General features: G+C 35.8%; 2 protein-coding genes and 1 long non-coding RNA gene across 6 annotated transcripts in view; 2 read left to right on the top strand and 1 right to left on the bottom strand.

The window, feature by feature from the left end:
- The window catches only part of PRKG1 (protein kinase cGMP-dependent 1), a 1,334,297-nt gene extending 1,322,910 nt beyond the window's left edge, over positions 1 to 11,387 (top strand). For all 3 annotated transcript variants that reach the window (XM_073019149.1, XM_073019148.1, XM_038008764.2), the window contains 4 exons: positions 4,091 to 4,213; positions 4,296 to 4,358; positions 5,606 to 5,672; positions 6,935 to 11,387. In XM_073019149.1, the coding sequence (XP_072875250.1) occupies positions 4,091 to 4,213; positions 4,296 to 4,358; positions 5,606 to 5,672; positions 6,935 to 7,033 (352 nt within the window). In that variant the 3' untranslated portion in view covers positions 7,034 to 11,387. The remainder of the gene's footprint in view (positions 1 to 4,090; positions 4,214 to 4,295; positions 4,359 to 5,605; positions 5,673 to 6,934) is intronic.
- LOC119627842 (uncharacterized) overlaps positions 1 to 25,243 on the bottom strand; it is a 37,522-nt gene that overhangs the window by 8,008 nt on the left and 4,271 nt on the right. For both annotated transcript variants that reach the window (XR_012093998.1, XR_012093999.1), the window contains 2 exons: positions 24,650 to 24,826; positions 7,048 to 7,100 (listed from right to left, as the gene is read on the bottom strand). This is a non-coding gene — a long non-coding RNA (uncharacterized lncRNA). The remainder of the gene's footprint in view (positions 1 to 7,047; positions 7,101 to 24,649; positions 24,827 to 25,243) is intronic.
- LOC103216188 (ADP-ribosylation factor-like protein 4A) lies at positions 15,288 to 16,338 on the top strand. The gene has a single exon (XM_007963445.3). It carries the CDS (start codon positions 15,401 to 15,403, stop codon positions 16,001 to 16,003), a length of 603 nt encoding a protein of 200 aa, XP_007961636.2. The 5' UTR covers positions 15,288 to 15,400; the 3' UTR covers positions 16,004 to 16,338.

Raw genomic sequence — 25,243 nt, 5'->3', positions numbered from 1 at the left:
AATGTCATATCTAATGATCTTCGATAGTAATAATAACATTTAGAGGATTGGCTGGACCTTGAAAAAGCAAACACTGTTCATGTAGAGACATAATTAAGTACTACAGAATGAAAAAGGAACTGAGGTGAAGGAAAACTCATACAAATGTACCAGTCCTGCCTTTTAAGGCTTATAATGTTGGTCAATGAAGCAACAGGCAGTGAAAAAGGGGAGAGAGACAGTGTAATCACATGATTTCAGAGAATGTGGTGGGGCTTCTGTATGAGCCACATGACCTCCCTGAATGCCTTAAATTGAGGGCAAAGGAAATACATGATCTGGTTATAAGGCAACAAACTGTAGTGAAGGCTGGTGAATTTCTCATTGCTTCCTAACCTCCGATCTTCCCTGTTCTATTCTTCATGGTGGGCAGCCCAATCTAAGGATAAGTAATAGTCAGAAAGGGTCCCAGGGAAGCCAGTCCCTGCCCCTCTTACAACCCCAGCCCCCTTCCAAGCATACACACCAAATCCTTTCTTATTGATTTTGCTCAAGGATCCATTTCCCCCACCAACTTAGGAAAAGATGAATTTATCTCCGTTTTAGATTTTGATTCGGCTCTATTCCAGTCACATGGCATTCCTCTAGTGATTGGCATTTATTGAACTGGGTACATAAATTAGAGGAATTATTTTAAAATACATTATTGGAGGAGAATTCTTTTTTTCTACAATAGCTACTTAGTAAATAATTACTGATGAATATAGGTCCCTATTTCCACTGGTAGACTTCCTATAACTATGAGGGGAAATGACCATGATGAAACTAATACTGAGTATGGAAGAATGAAAAGCTGGAAAAACTCCAAGTATTTAAACCACTGATCCTACCAGGTCTAGAATTTGCCCTACCTCTGGAATGTGCTTTTGTAAGTTCAATGTTTTCTTATTTTAATCAGTTTGAGCTGATGTTTTCCATTTATGTCAGCTGAAAGATGCAAAAGTAAAAGGCAGCTAAAGAACACACAAGAAAAATGAATCAAGGAAATATAGGAGGAAGTGTTCAGATAAACTCTTATATATAATTTCTTTGAGGCTATCAAAAGCATGAGCTCCCTAAAAAGTAACGTCTAAGATATTTGCCAGTGTTCATAAATGGGAAGACAAGTAACTAGCAGAGCTCAGGACTATTGCAGAACTGAAAGTCATGCCGTAAGAACAGAAAATAAAATAGTAACAATTAAAAATGCAGCAAGGGAGAGAGTAGACAGGCTTGGAAAAAATAATGAAAAAAGAAAAAATATAGATATGATTTCATAAAGAGAATCTATTAGTCAAAAGAAATAGAAAAAAACATCAATTATGTGTATGAATAGAATATTACAAACAGGAGAAAAAATATCTTTAATTACATAATAGAAAATACATGGCAGAAAGACTTGACTCAGTGTATCTTTTTGATCTGCAGTGACCATGAGGAAACTGATTCAGAATAATAACACCACAATATGTTAATGTGGTGAACTAATGAATTAAATTCATTAATAAGGAATAGTCTTATTGGCATCAAAGCCATAAAAACATGGCATGTGTGGTATTGGGAGTCAAGACAGTTAAAGTTCCAGTTGGCCTCAACCTTCTCTACAGCACTTTTAATGCCAAAAGATAGTATATCAAGAACTACGTAGTTCTGAGGGTCAGAGAAGGTATAACCCAAGTAAGTAATTTATGCTGAGTTAAGTTATTCTTCAAATACAAACACAACATATAAAGTGTGGACCCCAGGTGTTTCTCAAAAACACTACTATTCAATCAAGCCAACAAAAAGATGAATCAAAATAAAGCATTCAGGAATAGAGAAACTAGTAAAAAGATTGATGATGAGCTTTGGGTCTCATTAATTAGAACTGATCAATTATTAAATCAAATAACTTAAATTTGGGTAACTGAACAGAATGTAAACATTGTAGTGTTTGGCAATCTTAAAATAACACTAAAACCAACAAACATTAAGGTGGGAGGGAAAGCAGGTATAACTATAGGTATAGTTATTTCTCATCATTAATAATTAGTAATCTTACATATATTTTACAGTTAAAATATGTCATTACAGAAATCTCTAAACTCAGCAATGTTTTTTTAATTTTAGAGAAATATTTAAGGAATTAATATTGGCTAAGGAGCACACATGTTTGAAATTTAGCATTTCTTTTCATTTTACTCCTCAGTTTAACTAAAGTAAAATTAAATCGAATATTTTTTTATTTAAAAATATGCATAATATAATCCTTTGTGTATACAATCTACAGAGAAATCTATGAAATTATGTTTATCAAATGTAGATCATTCTGAATATTTTGAGGTTTTGGACGACTTTCTTCTAAATAATTTTGTTTTCTATATTGAATGAATATTAGACTAACATGCATCACATAAAAGCCACAAATACCATATTTAATAATTGGTTTTAGTTGTCTAAGATAAGCAAGTAAATATAAAAGCAAAATAAATATAAAGGCAAAACCATAAATTAGAAATCATTGCCAAGATTTGGCTCCTCCTCATTTTTTAAAGTAAAAATGAAAACTGGCATGTTAAGAGATTAAAGATAATATTCAACCATAGACTCACATAAAGAGAAAATTTTTAAATTCTAAGAGAATACTAAATAGATTTGCATGTTTATACATTTTTAAGTGATTTAAAATCAATAGGTAATTACTAGCTAATGACATATTAAAGTAAATAGCACTTTTCACGGAAAATCAAGGCAGAATCCATCATAGCCCTTAACACAGGTAAATCTGCTACTCCTTACTTTAAATTACTCATTAGACTGCTTGATAACAAGAAATAGTTTGAACTTCTCTTAATAAACATGAAGGACAAAAAATAATAATAAATCAGATTTCTTCCCCAAAGACACACAAAACTTGTATTAAAGAGAATAATTAAATTTCCAAATAAATCATTCGTCAAGGGGTATCATCATCTCCCCTCTGAACTGTGAGAAATTTAACGGAAAGACCTGACTTTAGTCATCTTTGTACTCACTGAAGCTGCCACAAACCACACTTCAAGAATGGATAGGTTAAAAAAAAAAAAAAAAATCAACAGATCTGGCTCATGAGGGCTGGGGTTTTACAGCCTTGCTAGCAAAGAGGATGCCTAGTATTAAGTTATTTAATGAGGTCCTCTGAGCAGAGAGAAAAGGATAAGAGGAGTACTATTCTATAGAAACATTAGAGCAATAAATATTTATTGACCCCTTAGAATGTACATGCTGCAAACTCTATTCAACTCTGGAATACCAGCAGAAAACAAACTTCTGGAAGGGAAGACAGACATAAAATAAATAATCACACAAATGAAAAGATAATTACAAAGTACAGTAAATGGCGTAAGGGTGCTATAAAAGTGTAACAGGGACTCTAATTTAGATTAAACTTTAAATTAGAGCATGAAATTAGATTGTTAGGTTACGTGGGTTGATATAGATTATGTAATTGGTTGTAATAGGTTAACCAGAGTAGGCCTTTTTGGAAACAACATAACACTTATACTGAAACTTGATAAAGTGAGGCATTGGCCAGATGAATGTGGGAAGAATCTTCCAAGCCAAATAAATAACACCATGAGGTAGGAAAGTGCTCGGCATTTCAGTGGAACAGAGGGAAGGCTATTGGTTCTGGATCCCAGTGAGTGAGGGTGGTAATGGCATGAGATGGGGTAGTATCATTGGTGTTCCTGTGGCCCCCCTAATGATTTTGGACTTCATCTCAAGTATAATTAATGAGTCAGTAAGTGTGTAAAAGGTCAGAGAGTGAAAGAAGCATCTTGAATGACCAAGGACAGCATGAGGGCTTAGACTCCAGCACTGAAAAGAAATCAGGAGAACAGCAGATAAACTTGACCCATTTCTGGTTTTGCTAAGCGATTTACTTGGAAGGGCTTACACATTGTTTTGCTATTAATCTACTTTCATTCCATTGTCACTATTAATCTAAGCCTCCCAATATGAATTGATGTCATCTGTGGAGTTTATAGCAATTCAAGTGTTGTCATGTAGGAAATAAAAGTAATATCTCTTGTCATGTCTCTCATTCTTGCAGCCCACCTTTCTCAGGCCCAGATCCTATGAAAACCTATAATATCATATTGAGGGGGATTGACATGATAGAATTTCCAAAGAAGATTGCCAAAAATGCTGCTAATTTAATTAAAAAACTATGCAGGCAAGTATTTCAACCACATTATTTTTGAAAAGATCATAATGTGAAAAAAATAGATTTAATAAAACCATTATTTTATTTTTAGGGACAATCCATCAGAAAGATTAGGGAATTTGAAAAATGGAGTAAAAGACATTCAAAAGCACAAGTAAGTGTTCTTTCCTTATAATTTTAGGTTTCAGAGTTCTGAACACCTGCCATCTTTTCCCCAGGGTGTTGCTTTTTAAGTTATTGGTGTAAAACTAGTGTAATTAGCCTATAGGAACATCCAAAGACAGCATATAAACTAGTTAGGCTTTTAAATGCCTTTCTAGTTGTGATTATGAAACTTTGTTTATATTTATCTGACAACGCTGTAACATAAGAAACTGAATTCACTGAACTCAGTTTCTTACAACTCATACCAACTAGCATTTTCCTCCTCTCTGGCACAAAGAGGAAATGTGTATTTTAAATTCGGGGATTCTATTCTCTGCCACAGTATTACAAACAAAAGTCCCCTACTGTATCTTACCTGATTTCCTAAAGACAAAATATATTTTTTTAAGCATTTCCTAATTAGATGTTATAACAAGAGAAAAACATAAGCACAGAATACAGTGTTTTTTAAACAATAGCAACATCTTAAATATCAGACCTTTCCTATGTTGATTGGATGTTCTAAAGCTAAACTAATTGGTTTTTCTCTATTTGTTTGTGTAACACTGACAGGAAATTCACATCCTTGTCAAAGAAAAATGTTTACTAAAATAACTCTGAATATTTGAAAAGCCTGCTAAGAATTTGTTGTAAGCATTTGCTGATGGGGAAACCCTTCAAAGACAAAAGAAAACAAACAAGCAAAAACTTTAGTCTTTTTTGGTCCTTATTTTCACAGAAAAACTGTACACAAAAAACCTTTATTCTTCATTAAAAAAGGGAAAAAAGGAGGAAAATGGGACATGTAGAGACTACTACAACGATGCGAAAAGGTTAACTAGCTGACATTGTGCACTGAATCAGTGGCAAAAATGGAAAGTTAATTTTCTATCCTGACTTTTCATGCCCTGGTTCTACCTCCAAATATCCTGTAAGACACAGGGCCAGATACATTTTGACATTTATTAAATTATAATTATAGTGTAGGAACAAGGTCATAGAGACATTACGACTGAATTACAAGGAAAAAGTGTTGCATGTTCATTGATGTTTAAAATTTGACAGTTATACTTTTAAAAATATGTATTTCATAAAATAAACTAATTGGAAAAACATATGTAATTCAATAGAAAACATTTTTGTCACATGAAAATGTTTGCCTAACTGCTTCCCATTAGCCATGGACATTGTATACATCGCAACAAGAAGGTTTTAGCTGACATAAAATGTCTTTATCGACGTTTTTTCCTTTTCTAGATGGTTTGAGGGCTTTAACTGGGAAGGCTTAAGAAAAGGTACCTTGACACCTCCTATAATACCAAGCGTAAGTAGACTTTCCAGCTTATAATTGTGTGAGACACTTGATGGTGTTTATGTCAGTCAACAATGATCTGTTATTTTTAAAGTTTAATCCTATGATTAGGTTAAACAAACTCTAGGAAAAATGTCACATTAAAATAATGACATATTCTAAAATCCAAGCTTAAAGGCAAATACATTTGGAGATAGTTGCTATAATTGTGTTTTACTCTTATCTTTTTTAACTATTCATTTTAAATCAAGTTTCCCTCATTTATGAACATAAGTTAATTTTTAGTATGGGAAATGTTCAAAAGATAGAAACGCAGACAAAAATATATAGGTGAGAGGATCACTTGAGGCCAGGAGTTCAAGAATTCAAGACCAGCCAGCCTGGACAACATAGTGAGACTCTGTCTCTCCAAAGAAAAAGAAAAGAAAATATTAACCAGGTGTGCTGATGTGCACCTATAGTCCGTGCACCTATAGTCCTAACTACTCAGGCTGGAGCAGGAGGATCACTTGAGCCCAGGAATTTGAGGTGACAGTGAGCTGTGATTGCATCACTATACTTCAGTTTGGGTGACAGAGCGGAAAGACCTTGTCTCTAAAAAAAGAATAAAATAAAATAACACTTTTTCAAAGAGTCTTTACATGATCAGTTTTTTGTTTTTGGTTTTTTTTTTTTTTTTTTGAGATGGAGTCTTACTCTGTCACCCAGGCTGGAGTGCAGTGGCGCGATCTCAGCTCAGTGCAACCCCTGCCTCCCGGGTTCAAGCAATTCTCCTGCCTCAGCCTCCTGAGTAGTTGGGATTACAGGCACTCACCACAATGCCCAGCTAATTTTGGTATTTTTAGTAGACAGAGTTTTACCATGTTGGTCAGGCTGGTCTTGAATTCCTGATCTCAAGTGATCCTCCTACCTCGGCCTACCAAGTGTTGGGATTACAGGCGTGAGTCACCACGCTGGGCCTATATGATTACTCTTAGACTTCTGTGGCATCTTTGTTTCCATAGCTCTAGCCAAAATTTATTATATAGAAAGATTTTTGTGATTATTTGTTTTAATCAGACAATTTATTACTCACAAGGGTATAAACTCTCTGAGGATAAGAACCATGTCTATTTGTACTCATCAGTGTGACCCTCAATACCTGCTACATAGTAGATAGTCAACAAAATAGTCCCTAATAGGGGATAAATACAGAATGCACTTAAAAATTCCAGCTTGGAATTCCACTAAAAAAAAAAAAAATCCACTAAAACAAAACTGTCCATTTTGTACAGGTTGCATCACCCACAGATACAAGCAATTTTGACAGTTTCCCTGAGGACAACGATGAACCACCACCTGATGACAACTCAGGATGGGACATAGACTTCTAATGTATTTCTCTTACCTGCTTCTGCCTTGCTGAAGACAGCTTTTTCTGAGACACAGCTGCCAGCAAACCTGAGGGAAAGAGAGAAGATTAGTGCTCGGGGTCACCATGATGCCTTTGATCGATGCTGCTCCAGTAACTACAGTGGCATTAGGACTTATTGCTTAGATGACAATAGTGCTCTTTACATGTTTTCTGTTTGAACCTAAAATAGCAGTTGACATGGTGGTCCTGAAGCAAAGCCTTTCATCAGTAAAGAGATGTTTTCTATTGTTGCAATGACCTTGCTTTGCTCTGATTATAATTTGAAAGACTGTAGGAAACACTTCAATCTAGTATAGGAGTCTGTACCTTGCTAGAATATTCAAGAAGATGAAAGAATAATATATTGGGTACAATAGATTACTATGGTACAGAAACTGGGCTATTCCCTTTCTTCAAGTGAAGGCTGTGGGATCTATTACTGCAGGCCGGTGTATATACCATACAAAAGAGGACCACACATCTGTTGGTCACAGAGTTCATGTCACACCAGTGCTAGAAGTTTCATGATTTTATTTCCCAGCAGTGCTGATGACAAGACTGAATGTTACCTTTTCTTTCTGACAGATTTTAAAAAATGATATGATAAAAGCACAACTGCTATAGATTCTGCTGAGACCTCTCATAGTAGGTATATATACGTTTTCACAGAGGACTGAAAAATAATGCATGATATTTGTTTTTTTTTTTTTTGATAAATTGGCATGATAGAGTGGGGGAAAAAAGCAATTCACAAAATCATTTCATATTTTTTAACATATTGTGCTTAAAGATGGTCCTGGAAGTAAATGACTAGCAGCCAATTGGTTTTACCTAACATACCCTCAAACTGAGGCTTAAAGTATTCCCTTTTATAAAAATAAACCCTTGGGGTGGGGTGGAATGGGGAGGGATTAAAATTCATCCAAAAAATAAATAAAAACTATATAGGTGCTATGTATATCTTTCATCTGTAAATGTCAGTGTCTGAACAGACAACACAAATTCAAATCATTGTATGTGTAGCCAGAAACTCAAGCATTTTCACTGAAGTTATTAAACCAAACTCCTGTCCAATTTCACTTATACAACATAGTCAGTCTAGAGTTGAGAGACAAAGGTGATCATAAACCAATTTGAACTAGCTTCTTGTCTTAGGCCTGAACCGAAAAACAGACAACAAACAAAAAACAGGAATGAAAAACAAAAATAAAAGAAGTAGAAAAGACAAAGAAAGAAAGCCCAAAGTCAAAGTTAAGATTTACGGGTTTACGAGACCAGGAACATTACTTATTTGAGGTCAGAAAACAAAACAAGAACCTGGCCAGGTGTTGATTTCCTTTTTTGTGAATTAGCTGAGTCCGTAAACTTGTCTAAGTAAGAAAGCAGTACAGAGGAAAACAGGATCCTGATTTTTTAAAAAAATAAATTTTAAATAGAACAGAATTCCTACAATTCTGCAATTTCATACTACCTAAAAAAGACTAGATTTGAAAATGTCAAGCTGATTTACTTTATTCACATGGAGAAAAGAATCCACAAATTAAACTGAGTCCTTCACTGGCAGGCCAGTTGACTATTATTAGCTGTCATAAGTAACTCAGCCATTTGGAAGCATTTCTTGGACAAAATTGCATTATACCTATGAAGAAAAATATAGAAGCTTTCAAGCTGTCATTCTGTTTTGGCACTGTGTGTGAATTTGTTATATTAAATTGAGGCTTGCTTTTTTTTCAGTAGAGTTTTCTTTTTAATCAATCAAATGCCTATATTTCTGGAAGAAAAAATCCAATTAGATCATTACACCTTAACTAAGAAGGCAAGTATTATAAATTTTGCTTGAATTGTTCTTACTCAGAACTACCTTAGAATATGATATCTTATGAAAATATAATATTCTCAAAATTTTGGAGGATAAAATGAAAAGGGAATAAACTTCAAGTAAAACTTTAATCCTAAAATATTATTGTTATTCTTTTGTTTCTGGGGTTTTCCCTCTCTTACAATTTCTCCAAATTGGTCTATTCCCCAAGATATCCACTGTTTTCTACAGATTTTAGAATATAAAATTAAACATATCAATTTAAAATCTAGCTATGAATGTTATTCCAAGAGTTTTATATTTTTAATTGGCTTTTTAAAAATATATGATTCCAACATTATAGTGAATGTTCAGTAAATTTTGTTGAAAGATAATGTGGTTTAGGCATGCTAAAGATTTGCTAGAATATTAAGTTCACCTTGTTATTTGGAAAGAGAATCTGCTTCTGTAACTTTTTAAAAATCTGCAAAGTCCCAGAGATTAGCACTTACTATGGATTTTGGAACTATGGTTCAAGTCTAAGACAACCAATATGAATACGTTCAATGGAGAAGGAAGAAGTAGCATTCAGCACAATGTAACTGTAGATTGTTTCTTCCACTTGTTACTGCATCTTTGTTCATTTCACCCATAGCATTGCATTTGATGTCTGAAGCAATCATCACAAAATAAAGGTCAACTACATCTTCCAAGATGCACCAACAGAAAACATTCATCTAATTTTCAACACTGAATTTCTAGGATTTAAATCTTGTCTTAATGAAGACTCTAGGGCTAAAATTCATGGTCAGTTCCATAAAGTGCATCTCACTTTATTTCTGAATTTTTCACAACCCCTCTATTTTCTTACACTAAAGAACATCTGCATAAGTTAGAATAGTGCCAACTTGTTTGATTTGTTTTATGATTTTCTTGTTAATGTGTTGAGTATGGGAAATAAGGGCTTTCTGTGTGTCTTGACTCACAGGAAAACTGAAACTGCCAAGGGAAACAACATTAAAATAACTGAGATGGATTGAATACATTTGAAAAAATAATTTCTGGAAAAATGCTATACATGATTTTTATGTTTATATCTTCTTTCTTATTAAGATATGAATCAGATCCATATGGCATTCAAAATAAATTTATTCTGATTATATCTTTACAAGTCATAATTTTTACCTAAAGTTGTGGAATATGCATGTGAATTACACATGTGTAGTAATAAACTCAACTATTGAATTTTTTCTGTTTCATTTATAAATTACTGAACTGATGGTAAACAAATTTAATGAAGTCAGCTACCATATTGAAAATAAAGATATTAGAACTGATTTCATACAATAGAGGTGATCTGTGCATTATCCATAACAACTTTTTCTTTCACAATAGGACCACAGACAAATATTTATGTAAATAGATATTTTTGTGTGATATTTTGTGGTACATATAACTTTTTTTAGTGTTTCACAGCATTATTATTTCATTTTATTTGTATTGAATAATGTTTTTAGGTCCAAGTAGACTTGAATTAATGTCATAATTGTCAGTATTATTGAAAATTATGTCAACTGTACTGTTATTCATCTGTCCCATAGTTTAGAACATGACCTGGCTATCTGGCATTGTTGCAAGTGCCTTAAATTCATGGCATCCTATTAAAAAAACAAATTTGGTGTTATGCTGCATGACAAAGACAAACACACCTCAAAATGTTGTCCTTTCTTAGCTTGCTGCGTTTTACAGTTCTTTCTGCTAACAATTTATAAGCCTTTATTATATAATATTGATGAATTACAGAAATGATGAAGTTGTTCTCTTATTTCTGTTAAATGTACCAGAGCTGTGTATCTGTTAATGAGATACAGCGTCATTTCTGTGAAATGTATAAATGTATGTGCAGGTCAAATTAATATATGACATTCTATCAGTCTGTATACAGGTATTCCTGTTTTGCTAAGCTGTGCAGATTCTGTAAAAATAAATTAGTGCAGTCAAGTTCTAACATATCTCATTTTATAGACTCCATTGACAATGGTCCAACCCAAAAGAAAAATTGGAAATGACTGCTAACCACACCTCGTTATGATACCAATGATGAAAAAGTCACTTGGTGCACCTCTCAACAAAACAGGATGCTTTCTCTGAGTTCTTGTATATGCAAATCATTTATGAGGCAAGTTTTCAACAGACCTAGAAAGCAAAACATTGAAAGCGTGTTGTTAGCCCTCCTCTCTGCCCCTGCATCAACAGACAGAGCTCTGGGACCTTGGCAATGACTCAGAGGTTGGGGCTTTCTGAGTAAAGGGACATTTCTTTAAGCATCATCTATCAAATTTATTTCAATGTATGATGTTTTTACAACTGGTCAGTTCTTTTGTATTCTTACAGCTATGGTTATTTGATTGTCCTCTTACAATTTGTTCTACATGAAAGAGTTCTTTGTTAGTCAGAATGCAACAAACTGTCATCAAATGGTCATTGACCACTTGCACTCTTTTGATGTAGATTAAAAACTTTTTCATAAACTTAACCTGCTTTGATTTGCTCTGTATTTTTCCTGCAGCTGTAATTGCTGAGTGCCTGTTGTACACTTTATAGAGTTGAAATAAAAAAATAATTACTTTTGAACTTAGTTGATGTTTAATTCCAGATAAGGTTCCAAGAATAGAATTGGTATATCATCCTAGATGAAATACCAGGTAGTGCTGTTATAGAATGTCACTGTAACAAAGTATGAAATACCTATAATCCAAGCATTCTTCATGAAATAATATACTATATTGTAATCTAACATAAAACTAATCCAACAAATTGGTTTTAAAGAATTCATAGGAATAATGTTGGGCCATCCAGTGTGAAAAGCAAAGTGAATACAGATATTTACACAAACTCAGAAATTAGCAGATTTCTGAGCATGACCACCACACAGTCCTTTTTTGGGCTATCCCTAGTCAAACTCTGTACTAGTCAAAACAATCAAAGGGATAATTCTTGTATATTACTACATCCTAGGAGGAAATGATTTCATATGAAGAGCAACTTCATGAGTCTTTGTCCAAGGATAGTTCACCTGATTCCTTGGCTTCACCATATGCACAAATAAGAAAAATTTGGGGAACAATATGATTACAATGAATTCAACTCTCCAAAGCCTGTAAAATATATTCTTTCTCCATCCCTTTGTTCTTCTCTGCAGTAAATGATGCACACATTAAAACTGTCTGCAGCATGAAGATCCTCTCAATTACATTGTTTTTGTCTTTTTGATCTCACATTGCCAGTGACAGTGAGTTGAAAACCCTTGTTTGATGTAAACTAGAAATTCAGTCCAGGGAACTTTTTCAGATAAAGCCAATAAAACCACTTGAAAAAATACTATGTCACAATTGTACATCCAGTAATTCATTTATTTTGCAAACAGAACTGTAATATAAGCTTTTAACATCCATCCTTTAAGTTTTTTCATACCCTTAATCTAAGAATGTTCTTCTTGATCGTGAAAGTTTTGTTTATATTAATCGCACAGTTTTGGGAGGAGCATGCAGATCAACACAATCATTAGAAGGATGGGGAGGAGGAGGCATCAGTGATGGTGATGATGTTGCATCTACATCACTCACATCTTGTGCATATTTCAATGGGAATAAATCAGTGTGCAATTTTTCAAGAATGACAATAGGAATCAATTCTAAATTTGAGATAAATGGGTTGATTGTGTGATCACCCAAATGAAACCCAAGTGCAAATATTACAATGTTACACCTGCAGACCTACCTTGAGATTCTTAGTTATAGCCCTGTGTGTCAAGGTCAAAATACAGGCCACCACATTAATGTTTCTTTTGTGTATATGGGTGGTGTTTGAGACAGGGCCTCACTCTGTCACCCAGGCTGGAGTGCAATGGCACAATCTCAGCTAACTGCAGCCTTGACTTCCTGGGCTCAAGGGACTCTTCTGCCTTGGCCTACCAAGTATCTAGGACTACAGGTGCACATCACCATGCCCAGTTAATTTCACACTTTTTTTAATTGAGAGTCATATTGAGAGTTTTCCTCTGTGTCCCCAGACTTCTCCTTTCTAACTCAAAAAGTCCTATAAATTGATAAAACAGTAATATTTATCTCTGGCAGCTGATTTTTATCCAAGGTAAGTCTATGGAGCAAAAGACAAATCTATCTATCTACATGTCCACTAGCAAAGCCAAACAGGTTAAGCCTCAAATTTGTGCAAATAATAATAATAATAATAATTATTATTATTATACAAAGAAAAAGGAAAAGGAAAACAAGGCATCCCTAACAACCCAAAAGTCTGGCCACAGATTTTACAAAAATTCATGGACAGGCTCTAGGCATAAGATCTAAGCCAGTGTTTTTCAAACATTGATGTCATAAGATGTATCTGGTAAATAATATAAAAACATAGGTTTCTAGGATAATCCAAAATTATTTTGAGGTATAACCCAGGAATCTGAATTTTTAACCAACCCTTTAGTGTATTTTGATGAGACTATACATCTCTGAGATAGAAGCAGGAGAAAAGGATCCATGGAGAAACATTTCAGGAATGATGGGGTAAATGAGGTAAACAGAAAAAAAATTCTGTAAAGAATCATGGACATCCAAAGCCTATAAATGTTCTCAGAAATGTTAAATGGCATTTATATTCCACCCATAGAAGTGTCCTTTCAATTAACATATTAAAATGTCCTATTAATAATAAGCTACTTTTCTGTTAAGGAATAGACCTATGTCTTGATTTGCAAAGCCAAAAATAAATATGTGTACCCACCTCTAGTATCCAGTACATCAGGACAGGATACTAGGAGTTAATTTGCAGGAGGACTCTTAGTCCTCTGAGGAGAAATGATACTGGTGACCTGAGCTTCTGGCTCAGCTGGATTTTGGCCATAGTTCATCAATGTCTGATTTCCCTCCCTGGGGGACTTTTCTGTGCCATGTAAGTCAGGTTGGGGTTTTTGACTTGCTTTGGCCATTGAAAAGTGAGCCTTGTCACTGCAAGCAGAAGCTTTAAGAGCCAGTTCTTGCTTCGTTACATTCTCCTTTCCCTGTGATGTTGTGATCAGCATTTCCTCAACAGTGGCTGCCCTGTCAGCTTCAGAAGCAGAGTAAGGACAGTGATGAGGAGGAGTGGAGCCCCTCACCAACTCCCAAAGGCTTTACAGTGGAATATATTGTTGTTTTGAACCACTAAGGTTTCGGCTTTGTCTATTTCAATAGGATTTTGCCCATTCCGACTGATACGACTGTCACATACAAAAGAAAGATGAGGTCTGCCCTGGCATCTGCAAGGTGATTTACCACTGTAGAAAATAACAGGCAGAAAATAGCAGAATAAATCTTTAGACCCTGAGTCACAGGCAGTAAAAACTGCAGTGAAGACTTGAATTTACCCAAATGCCCAATCTTCTGACAGAAACTACCTCAAACCTGACATAGCAAAGATACATTTTAAGGAGTAATGGAAGGAAACATTTTAAGAGCCCAGACCATCTAAGATTGGGGCAATGATTTACCTGGGCAATTTGCATGAAGACTTTCAAATTCAGAAGAACTGGTACTAAAGCAAGAGAAGCAAAGAGGCCAGTAGAAATTATGTTAGACATGGAATCAGGGGATTTGTAATTCCTAGGAAGAACGTGATTCTTCAAGGTTCCTGGAGAGAGGTGAGAGTGGAAAGATTTTACTATAAAAGAAAGTTGGAATAGGAACAAGATACCATCTTAACTAAATGTCTTCTGTGTAACCCTTTGCTAACTATGTGGGCCACAAATTACGACGTATATTGAAGTGAATTACTTAGGGCCTTGGTTTCCCGACCCATAGGAAGATTATTAGACTTATTTTTGATAATAAAACTCTATGCTTTTAAGTTCCTTCACTTACAACCTCCTTCCAGGGGTTGGCAAACTATGATACACCAGCCAAATTTGCCTTACAGTCTGTTTTTGTAAATGAAGTTTTATTGGAACAAACATATTGTCTAAAGTAGCTTTCATGTTACAACAGCACTTGAGTAGTAAGCTAGAGGCTGCATGGCAGGTAAAGCCTAAAATATTTACTATCTGGCCCTTTCCAGAAAAAGGTTGGCTTGCAGTGAGCTGACGATTTTCAAGTTCTTCTTGAAAATTCTTGAAAACTTCTCCATAGAGCTTCAGGACATTGAAGTAATGTCTCAGAGTCTACCAAGATGGAATAGGGAGAGGAGTACCTGGATTAAGAAAAAGGGACATGCAGGGAGTAGGTTCCACAGGCTCCAGATTTCTAATTCTGATTCAGTCAGAAAGGTTACAATATTATTTGTTTTACATATCAGTTTAACATATTCTGAGAGCTGCTTGGAGAGCTAAGCTGGAAAGACGTGGGGGTGCTTATCCCTGCGTGGAAACGCTTACCAATGCTTTCTCATTTGGACCCAGACTCCGGATTGGGAACAGTCTTATAGCTGAATCAGCTACCAAGAGAAGTTCTAAAGCAAGAAGAGAAAAGCACTTCAATTTGGGACATTTATTTGCACCTGGAAATGGGGAATGGGCTATCAGACCAGACTTCTATCCTGTCCAACCTGCCTTCATTTCAGTCCTTCCACATTGTTATTCTGGGTTTGGACTGTGCTGGAAAGACAACTGTCTTATACAGGCTGCAGTTCAATGAATTTGTAAATACCGTACCTACCAAAGGACTTAACACTGAGAAAATTAAGGTAACCTTGGGAAATTCTAAAACAGTCACGTTTCACTTCTGGGATGTAGGTGGTCAGGAGAAGTTAAGGCCACTGTGGAAGTCATATACCAGATGCACAGATGGCATTGTATTTGTTGTGGACTCTGTTGATGTCAAAAGGATGGAGGAAGCCAAAACTGAACTTCACAAAATAACTAGGATATCAGAAAATCAAGGAGTCCCTGTACTTATAGTTGCTAACAAACAAGACTTGAGGAACTCATTGTCTCTTTCAGAAATTGAGAAATTGTTAGCAATGGGTGAACTGAGCTCATCCACTCCTTGGCATTTGCAGCCTACCTGTGCAATCATAGGAGATGGCCTAAAGGAAGGACTTGAGAAACTACCTGATATGATCATTAAAAGAAGAAAAATGTTGTGGCAACAGAAAAAGAAAAGATGAAAATCAATACCTATTATATCTGTGTGGAGTAGGTTTTCTCTGGTCAGATTTTGACAAATAGAAGAGTGTCTACAACCTGGTTTGCCTGTCTGCCCTCCTGGATGCTATTAAAGCTTTGTTTTGTTGAACAATCAGATGCCCAACTCTGTTGCCTTGTGGAAGATGAGTAAATGCAGTGCTTCTTAAAGTGGTCTCTTCTCCCTACCCCACAAATCTTTTGGTACTAGCATTTGGGGAAGCCAAGCAAGGATAAGAAATTGACCAGAACACAGTTGTGGAAATTTGGCCTGAAGTTAGTGAAATAAAACTTTCAAGAGTGAAAAAAAAAAAAAAAACCATATTCTAATGTTAAACCACCCATATGTATTTATGCATATATATGTGTACATATTGTATATATGTATACATGTACACATATGTATATACACACATATGTATACACATGTACATGTACACATATGTACGCATGTATGCATATACATATGTACACGTGCATATATACACATATATGTACATGCATGTATATACACATATATGTATGCACATGTATATACACATACATGTATGCACCTGTATATACACATGTATGTATACACATATATACACATATATGTATACACATGTATATACACATGTATGTATGCATATATAGAAATATAATTTAATATGTATTTAATATTTCATTGGCATATTTGCCACTCTATGCAGTACTATCAAACTGGCTCAATTAACATGGTTTATAAATATTATTTATATCTTATGGGTTACCCCCCCCCACCCTCCCTCCATCCTCTTAGCTTTTTGTTTTTAAAATTGTTTTGGCACATTAGAGTCCTTTTATTCTATAGAAATATTAAAACCATATGGTCACATTTCATGAAAATACCTTTTAGGATTTTGATTAGAATTATTTTTAGTTCATAGATTAATGGGAGAAATGACAATCTTATAACTTTTTCCACTCGTGAGCATAATTTACAGTTTATAGAATGTCTTCAAAAGCATTTTCAATACAATTAATTTACGTATTTGGTTGCTATTAAAATAACATCTTTTAAAATATTATACTCTTGAATATTTTAATTCTTTGTTGGCACAGAGAAATTTAACTGATTTCTTTTTTTTGTTTTGTTTTTTTTCTGAATGGAGTCTCACTCTATTGCCCAGACTGGAGTGCAGTAGTGCTATCTCGCCTCACTGCAACCTCCGTCTCCTGGGTTCAAGCCTCTCCTGCCTCATCCTCCCGAGTAGCTGAGACTTACAGTTGCACACAACCACGCCCTGCAAATTTTTGTATTTTTAGTAGAGACAGGGTTTCACCATGTTGGCTAGGCTAGTCTTGAACTCCTGAGCTCAAGTGATCCATTCACCTCAGCCTCCCGAAGTGCTGGAATTGCAGGCGTGAGCTACTGTGCCCAGCCAATTTCTTGTATAGTGCTCTTATGTCCACCATCCTTGGTGAAATTTTACTGATTAATATCTGTATCTATTTCTTAGGTTATTTCTAAAGATAGTATTGTCATCTCTGAATAATAAAATGTTGTATTTAACTCCTTATAGTTCCAATCAGTAATTTTTTTTATCGAAGTAATGGACTGGCTAGGACTCCAAGTAAATGCATAATAATAAAATTACAGTCGGCCCCCTTGCTGCTTTTCTGATTTTAAATTTCCTCATTAGATGTTTGATACAGGTTTTATATGCATACACATGATCATATTAACAGAGTTCTTACTTGGTCAATCTTTTTAAAAAATCAAAATTCTGTTTCAACATACATTAAGAAGGGCACATTACTTTCTTAATCCTTTTATTGTTGTTGACTTGGCAGAAGATGTATAACACATCTAATGTTAAACCACCCATGATTCCCTGGCATGAATTCAACTTTGTCATTACATGCATTTCAAATATATTGGTGTTTTTGATTTACCAATGTTATATTTTATTTATTTATGTATTTTAGAGACAGGGTCTCTCTGTCACGCAGGCTGGAGTGCACTGGCACAATCCTAGCTTACTGCAGCCTCAAACTCCTGGGCTCAAGTGATCCTCAAGGCCGCCTCAGCCATTTGAGTAGCTGGGACTATAGACACACATCACACAGAGCTAGTTTGTTTATTTTTTATAGAGATTGGGTCTTGCTATATTTTACAGTCTGGTCTCAAACTCCTGGCTTCAAGTGATCCTCCTACCTTGGCCACCAATATGATATTTTACACTTTTCTATGTATGATCTCAAGACAGTAGCCTAAAATTCCCCTTTCCTGAATTATCCTCATCTGTTTGTGTATAAAGGTTATACTAACCTATTTAGTTAGGTTAGTCTTCTCATCCAGAAAACAGAAATCTATGGATCTATGCTCCACTTCATTACTAGGAACTGTAAATTTAAAAATTAAAGTAAACAATTTTTATTCATCAGATTTGTAAATTAAAGTTTAAAAGTAGCAAAATGTTGGTTAGAATGTAGAGTAATGTAAGATTTTCATATACTGCTGGTACAAATGAGAATTTTTACAAATTAGAAGAATCATTTTCCAATATTTAACAAACTTGAAAATGTCTGTATCCTATAACTGAATGCTTCTATTCATTGGTGTATTTCCTAGAAAAAAATTCATACACATTCACTAGGAGAGATATATACATATATCAGCATATCTTCAGAAGAATTTTGAAATAGTAAAAAATTTAGAAGTCAAACTATTCATCACGTGGATAACAGACCATTAAATCTGGTGTATTCAAACAATAGAATATTATATGAAAGCGAATATAGATGTGTTAGTTAAATTTAACACAGATAAATTTCAGAAACAATGCTAAATGAAAAAATTGCATAATACAGTGTGACAACATTTAGAAAATTTTTTAAGTGAGAAACTTTTATTTTGGGGGGAAATGGCAGATTCAGTTATTTGAATCAACTCTCTTACCAAAAATTTAAAATGTTACTACAAAAACCCTAGAAGAAACCCTAGGCAATACCATTCAGGACATAGGCATGGGCAAGGACTTCGTGTCTAAAACACCAAAAGCAATGGCAACAAAACCCAAAATTGACAAATGAGATCTAATTAAACTAAAGAGCTTCTGCACAGCAAAAGAAACTACCATCAGAGTTAACAGGCAACCTACAGAATGGGAGAAAATTTTTGCAATCTACTCATCTGACAAAGGGCTAATATCCAGAACCTACAAAGAACTCAAATTTACAAGAAAAAACAACCCCATCAAAAAGTGGGTGAAGGATGTGAACAGACACTTCTCAAAAGAAGACATTTATGCAGCCAACAGACACATGAAAAAATGCTCATCATCACTAACCATCTGAGAAATGCAAATCAAAACCACAATGAGATACCATCTCACACCAGTTAGAATGGCAATCATTATCAAGTCAGGAAACAACAGGTGCTGGAGAGGATGTGGAGAAATAGGAACACTTTTACACTGTTGGTGGGACTGTAAACTGGTTCAACCATTGTGGAAGATTGTGTGGCAATTCCTCAAGGATCTAGAACTAGAAATACCATTTGAGCCAGCCAATCCATTACTGGGTATATACCCAAAGGATTATAAGTCATGCTGCTATAAAGGCACATGCACACATATGTTTATTGCTGCACTATTCACAATAGCAAAGACTTGGAACCAACCCAAATGTCCATCAATGACAGACTGATTTAAGAAAATGTGGCACATGTACACCATGGAATACTATGCAGCCACAAAAAAGGATGAGCTCATGTCCTTTGTAGGGACATGGATGCAGCTGGAAACCATTATTCTCAGCAAACTATTGCAAGAACAGAAAACCAAACACTACATATTCTCACTCATAGGTGGGAATTGAACAATGAGAACACCTGGACACAGGAAGGGGAACATACGGGTGTTTGTTGTAGGGTGGGAGGAGGGGGGAGGGATAGCATTAGGAGATTATACCTAATGTAAATGACAAGTTAATGGGCACAGCACACCAACGTGGCACATGTATACATATGTAACAAACCTGCACGTTGTGCACATGTGCCCTAGAACTTAAAGTATAATAAAAAAAAACTTAGTAAAAAAATAAAAATAAAAATAAAATGCTACTACATATGTATCTATGTGGGTGTGTGTGTTTGTGTGTGTGTGTATATGTTACATTCCTCTCTCTCCCTTAAAAATCTCACAAAGTTGGCAACATACTAAGAAAAAGCCAAGTCAAAATCTAAGGGAAGGTGGGAACCATGAAAGTGGCCACTAAAACTTCATTTACTCTGAGAACATTTCTCAAGTCTGTTGAAGTTGAGCTTTGGTTTAATAGCCATCTGGGACAAGGGATAGGTATAAAAGTCAATATTCAAGGACTACAATTTCTAAAAATTAAATGACATAAACTTACAATTAAAGTATATTAAATAACAGTATATGTTATAAAAATTATACAAAATATATAAATACTCAAACTATATACTCAAAACTTATTACTACCCAAATATCATACTTCATCGTACTATTGCATATGCTTTTGAAATTATTTATGTCAGTTGTATCTGTGTGGGGCTTAGTGCAGTGTCTCATACCTGTAATCCCAGTGTTTTGGGAGGCTGAGGCTGGAGGATCTCTTGAGGTCAGGAGTTCAAGGCCAGCCTAGGCAATATAGTGAGATTCTATCTCTATTTAGAAAATCATTTTTAATTATCTAGGCCTGGTGGCATGCATCTGTAGTTCTAGCTATGCTTGTAATCCCAGTGCTTTGTGAGGCTGGGGCAGTTGGATCACTTGAGTTCAGGGATTTGAGGTTGAAGTAAGCTATGACTGCACCACTACACTGCAGCTTGGGTAACAGAGCAAGACTGTCTCAAAAAAAAATAAAATAAAATCATATCTATATGGTGAATGTACTGTATAATTGTGAGCACATCTTCCCATCTCCATGGTCAGTGGAGTCACAGTTTTCACTTGAAATTGTCTTTGATGATTAATTTTATATGTTAACTTGGGTATCAGTGATACCCACATTGCTGGTAAAACAGTATTCCTGGGTGTGTCTCAAAGGGTGTTTCCAGAAAAGATTTGCACTTTAATTATTAGATTGAGTAAAGAAGGTCTGTCCTCTCCAATGTGAGCAGGCATCATCCAGTCCACTGGGGGCCTGAACAAAAAGGAGAAAGAAGGGAAAAATCTCTCTCTTCCTGATCAGGGACTCCATCTTCTCCTACCCTTGTACATCAGAGCTCTCAGACCTGAAGAGTTCTTAATAGATGATTTTTTTTGTTTGTTTTTTGTTTTTGTTTTTGTTTTTGTTTTGTTTTGTTTTGTTTTGTTTTGTTTTTAATTGAGATGGAGTTTGATTCTTGTTGCCCAGGCTGGAGTGCAATGGTGTGGTCTCGGCTCACTGCAACCTCCACCTCCCAGGTGCAAACAATTCTCCTGCCCCAGCCTCCTGAGTAGCTAGGATTACAGGCATGAGCCACCACACCCAGCTAATTTTTTTGTATTTTTAGTAGAGATGGGGTTTCACCGTGTTGGCCAGGCTGATCTTGAACTCCTGACCTCAGATGATCCACCCACCTCAGCATCCCAAACTGCTGGGATTACAGGCGTTAGCCACCATACCTGGCCTGGAATTTTTTTTTTTTTTTTTTTTTTTTTTAAGAGATTGGATCTCACTGTCTCACCCAGTCTGGAGTGCAGTGGTGCAAACATGGCTCACTGCAGCCTTCACCTCCTGGGCTCAAGTAATCCTCTCCCCTCAGCCTCCCAAGGTGCTGAGACTACAGGTGTGTGCCATCACATCTGGCTAATTTTTTATTTTTAGTAGAGATGAGGTCTCACTATGTTGCCTACACTGGTTTTGAACTCCTGGGCCTATGCAATCCTCCTGATTCAACCTCCCAAAGTGTGATTATTGGCATGAGCCACCATGCCTGGCCTCAGTAGATTTTTTTTTAAGGAAAAGAGAAGCACCTTTAATTGACTAATATTTGCCTTTCAATGCCTACAAAAACAGTAAAAAAAATCTGTTTCTCCCCTACTCCTTACATACTTGTAAGAAAGTTCCACTTATTTATTTACTTACTTATTTTTCTAATCTCAGCTGTGAATTAAACCCTAGCAAAGTAATTTTTCAGACAAGTTTAGGACTTTGCCTGCAAATCAGGAACTCTAAATACAAAGAAAACATGCATTTTAAACCTTTAGACTTCACAGGTCTAGCCAGAGTTCCCTTCTAAAATTCTTAGTGTAAATGATACTAGTAAATGGTATTAGCAAGAAGGCGTAGGAGAATATGGCTCTAGTAGAAAGCTAATTCGCCACTCTACTCTCTGCCTCAATGCCTCCTCAGCTTCTAAGTAAGCTTGTGGCTCTGCTGAATTTACAAAGCTGTTGGTATTTGCAAAATGTTTTTCATTTCTTTTTTAAACTTAGAGCTTACTTTAGAGAATATGATTCTTGTGGTAAACAGAATCAGCTGGATTGCAGTAATACTATGAGAAGATGGAGATACTGATAGAGAAAATAGCACAATCAGGAAATGTAGACAAGTATGATGAATATGCTAATGACATTTTGAGAGGTTTTGGTTGAGGTCGATTTGCTTCTTAAAGTCATTATTATAAATATATTTTAGAATATAATCCTAAAATAATAGTACACAATTTTTTACTTAGCATCTAACTGATAGCTACACATTGAGTACACAATTCATATTGAACTGAACGTTTAGAGATGGCATTTCTTACACATCTTCCATGATCTTTTCTTCTTTAAAAGAAATCTTTAAAAAAAAAATGAACTTTTTTTTTCTGCCAGAATTCTTCAAAAAATAGATAGAAGAACAAGATTGGGTCTAGTTTAAAATATTGACTATCAATAAAATGCATAACTTCCATTAGCATATATATTAACAGCTACATACACTATGTTAGGACTTGCACTTCCAATATAGTGTTTTATTAATTTTCCTGCTGCTCCTTTTCTCCGTGTACATCATGTTGACTCAAATGAAATGAAACTATTAAATAGTACATTATAACTATTGCTTTGCATAAACCTATTGAATGTTTTTATCTTCCTTTTGAAAATGTAAACTTGAGATTATTAATATTTTTATTATCCAAATAAATTTAAAAAGAATATTCTGTTATATTTCCATTCTCCCTGAATAGTTCTATTGTCTGAACTTCCTTAACATTTGTTTGGCCTGGCATTTCCCTATAACATTATATATTAACATAGTAATCTGGAGACCCAGACATTTTTATCCAGCAATGCAATATAGAGCCTTTCAACTTCAACCAAACTAAAACATTTAACGAGAACCTAAGTCTCGCACCCCAGCTCTTTTTTTTTTTTTTTTTTTTTTTTTAAGAATATGGTGGTGACAATACCAGACCTTACCATTTTAATTCTACCACGTGTAGATTTAATTTTTAACAAAACATTACGTAGAATATTAAGAAGGACAAAACATATTTGGCTTTAGAGAGTTTGCAGCATAGGCAGTTGTGAAAATATACAAGTAATTGGACATAGAAAATAAATATAGCTACAGGATTAATACATTCTTTTCTCTTCCCTACTAAGAACTTCTACGGAAATTCCACCAGGAGGCAGCAGAAGAGCGGGTTTCTCCCACCTTCCCCCGGACGCCGGAGACACGGCGGAGCCTGATGTCCCTCAGAGCTTTAATCTTCCCCTCAGTCGCCTTTCCCCTCACCCGCCTCTAATTAAGTCAGAAAGGCCCTGTATTTATTTGCCCATGAACTGACACAGCAAACCAACAGCAGCCATTGTAGTGTGAATGGATTTGCGACCAGGCAAGGGGCTTCAGCCGGGATTACCCGCCCCGCAGCCGGATGAATGTGCTGAGCACAAAGTCTGCTCAAAGCCGAGCAAACGGACTATTTGTGAAAATGCCATCCTGGCTCAAGTCTGATTAAGACCGGGGGTCCCCAGGCCGTTTGATCTTCGCTCATCAAAGAGAGTCTTTAAACAAGCTTCATTTTACACTACTGTATGCTAGCGACGGGTTGTGACACCCAAGTGCAGCCACCGTGAGCAGCCGGCACTGGGAGCGCGTGAACAATGGAGATTCGCCGCGCCGCCTGGTGCAGGGCGCGGGGCGCCGGGCCTGAGCGCTGGGAAACGCGCCCGCGCTGGAGGCAGGGCCTTTGCGGAAAGACTCAGGTTTGGGAGCCCATAGGTCTGCCCGAGAGGTATCCCGACGTGCCTCCTGCCAAGGACTCCTAGACTTCTCTGAAAATGATTTAATTTGTTCAACTTAAGGGTGATGAAGAATCGTCACACGAGTTAATTATACATCCCTCCTCCTCTTCCCCGCCAAAAGTTAATAGTTCCATTTAATAGCCTACATCTTCCACTCTTTAGTATTTCTAAGAGTGGGTGTCAAGACTCAAGTGTTTTTTAAGGTCCTACTTTCTACTTTTCACCTTAAGGGCCTTTACAATTCACTAGTTGGAGAATTAGTGATAGCCGAAAACATCAGCTTTAAATATTACAACCAATTTTGTGATGGGAAAACAACCTCTATCTCTACACACACACACACACACAAACACACACACATTTTTTAGAAAGTCGCTTGGTTCAAGTAATTCACGTTATTTCCAGGCACTTAATACTTACATGCCAGTCTCTTCAAAATCGACATGCTTAGTATCGATGTCAATGATTATTACTTGATCTTTAGGCTGCATAAAAGAACAGATTCCTTGCAGGATGTGCTTATTTAACCTGAGGGAAAAAAAAAAAAAAAAAAAAAAAAAAAAAAAAAAAAAAAAAAAAAGCCTTCTCTTGGCAGTGCTGAAAGAAAAAGAAAAGAGAGAGAGGAAGAGAGAGAGACTTTTGTAGTGAAAAGGAACCTCTCCATCTCCCCTTCATCCCATTTTATAAAGAAAAGCCAGCACCACACCAAGAGTTAAGTGGCTTTCCCATATTTAGGAGCCAGATTATGGCTGGCACCCTATACAGAGTACCATCCCCAGCCTTCTGACTCCTTGGCACGATGCCTTTCTTGGCCATACCCTGGGAGAAGAGCTGTCTTATAAAGGAGGTAATAATAGGAACCCAATGACATGGAAGAAAACTGTTTTTCTCTAGATGCGGAGACTGTTTCATGGGATCCTACATCCTGCTTTCTGCAAACTCTGGCCTATCCTTAGGGTTGGAGATGTTAAATCCTTTAGGGGACTCAAAGAGGACATTGCACTCCCTATACCC

The sequence above is a fragment of the Chlorocebus sabaeus genome, chromosome 9 (assembly GCF_047675955.1).
Source record: "Chlorocebus sabaeus isolate Y175 chromosome 9, mChlSab1.0.hap1, whole genome shotgun sequence".
In the NCBI taxonomy this organism is placed as follows: Eukaryota; Metazoa; Chordata; class Mammalia; order Primates; family Cercopithecidae; genus Chlorocebus; species Chlorocebus sabaeus.
The sequence above is the reverse complement of the archived record's forward strand: the minus strand, read 5'-3'. Positions and strand labels throughout refer to the sequence as shown.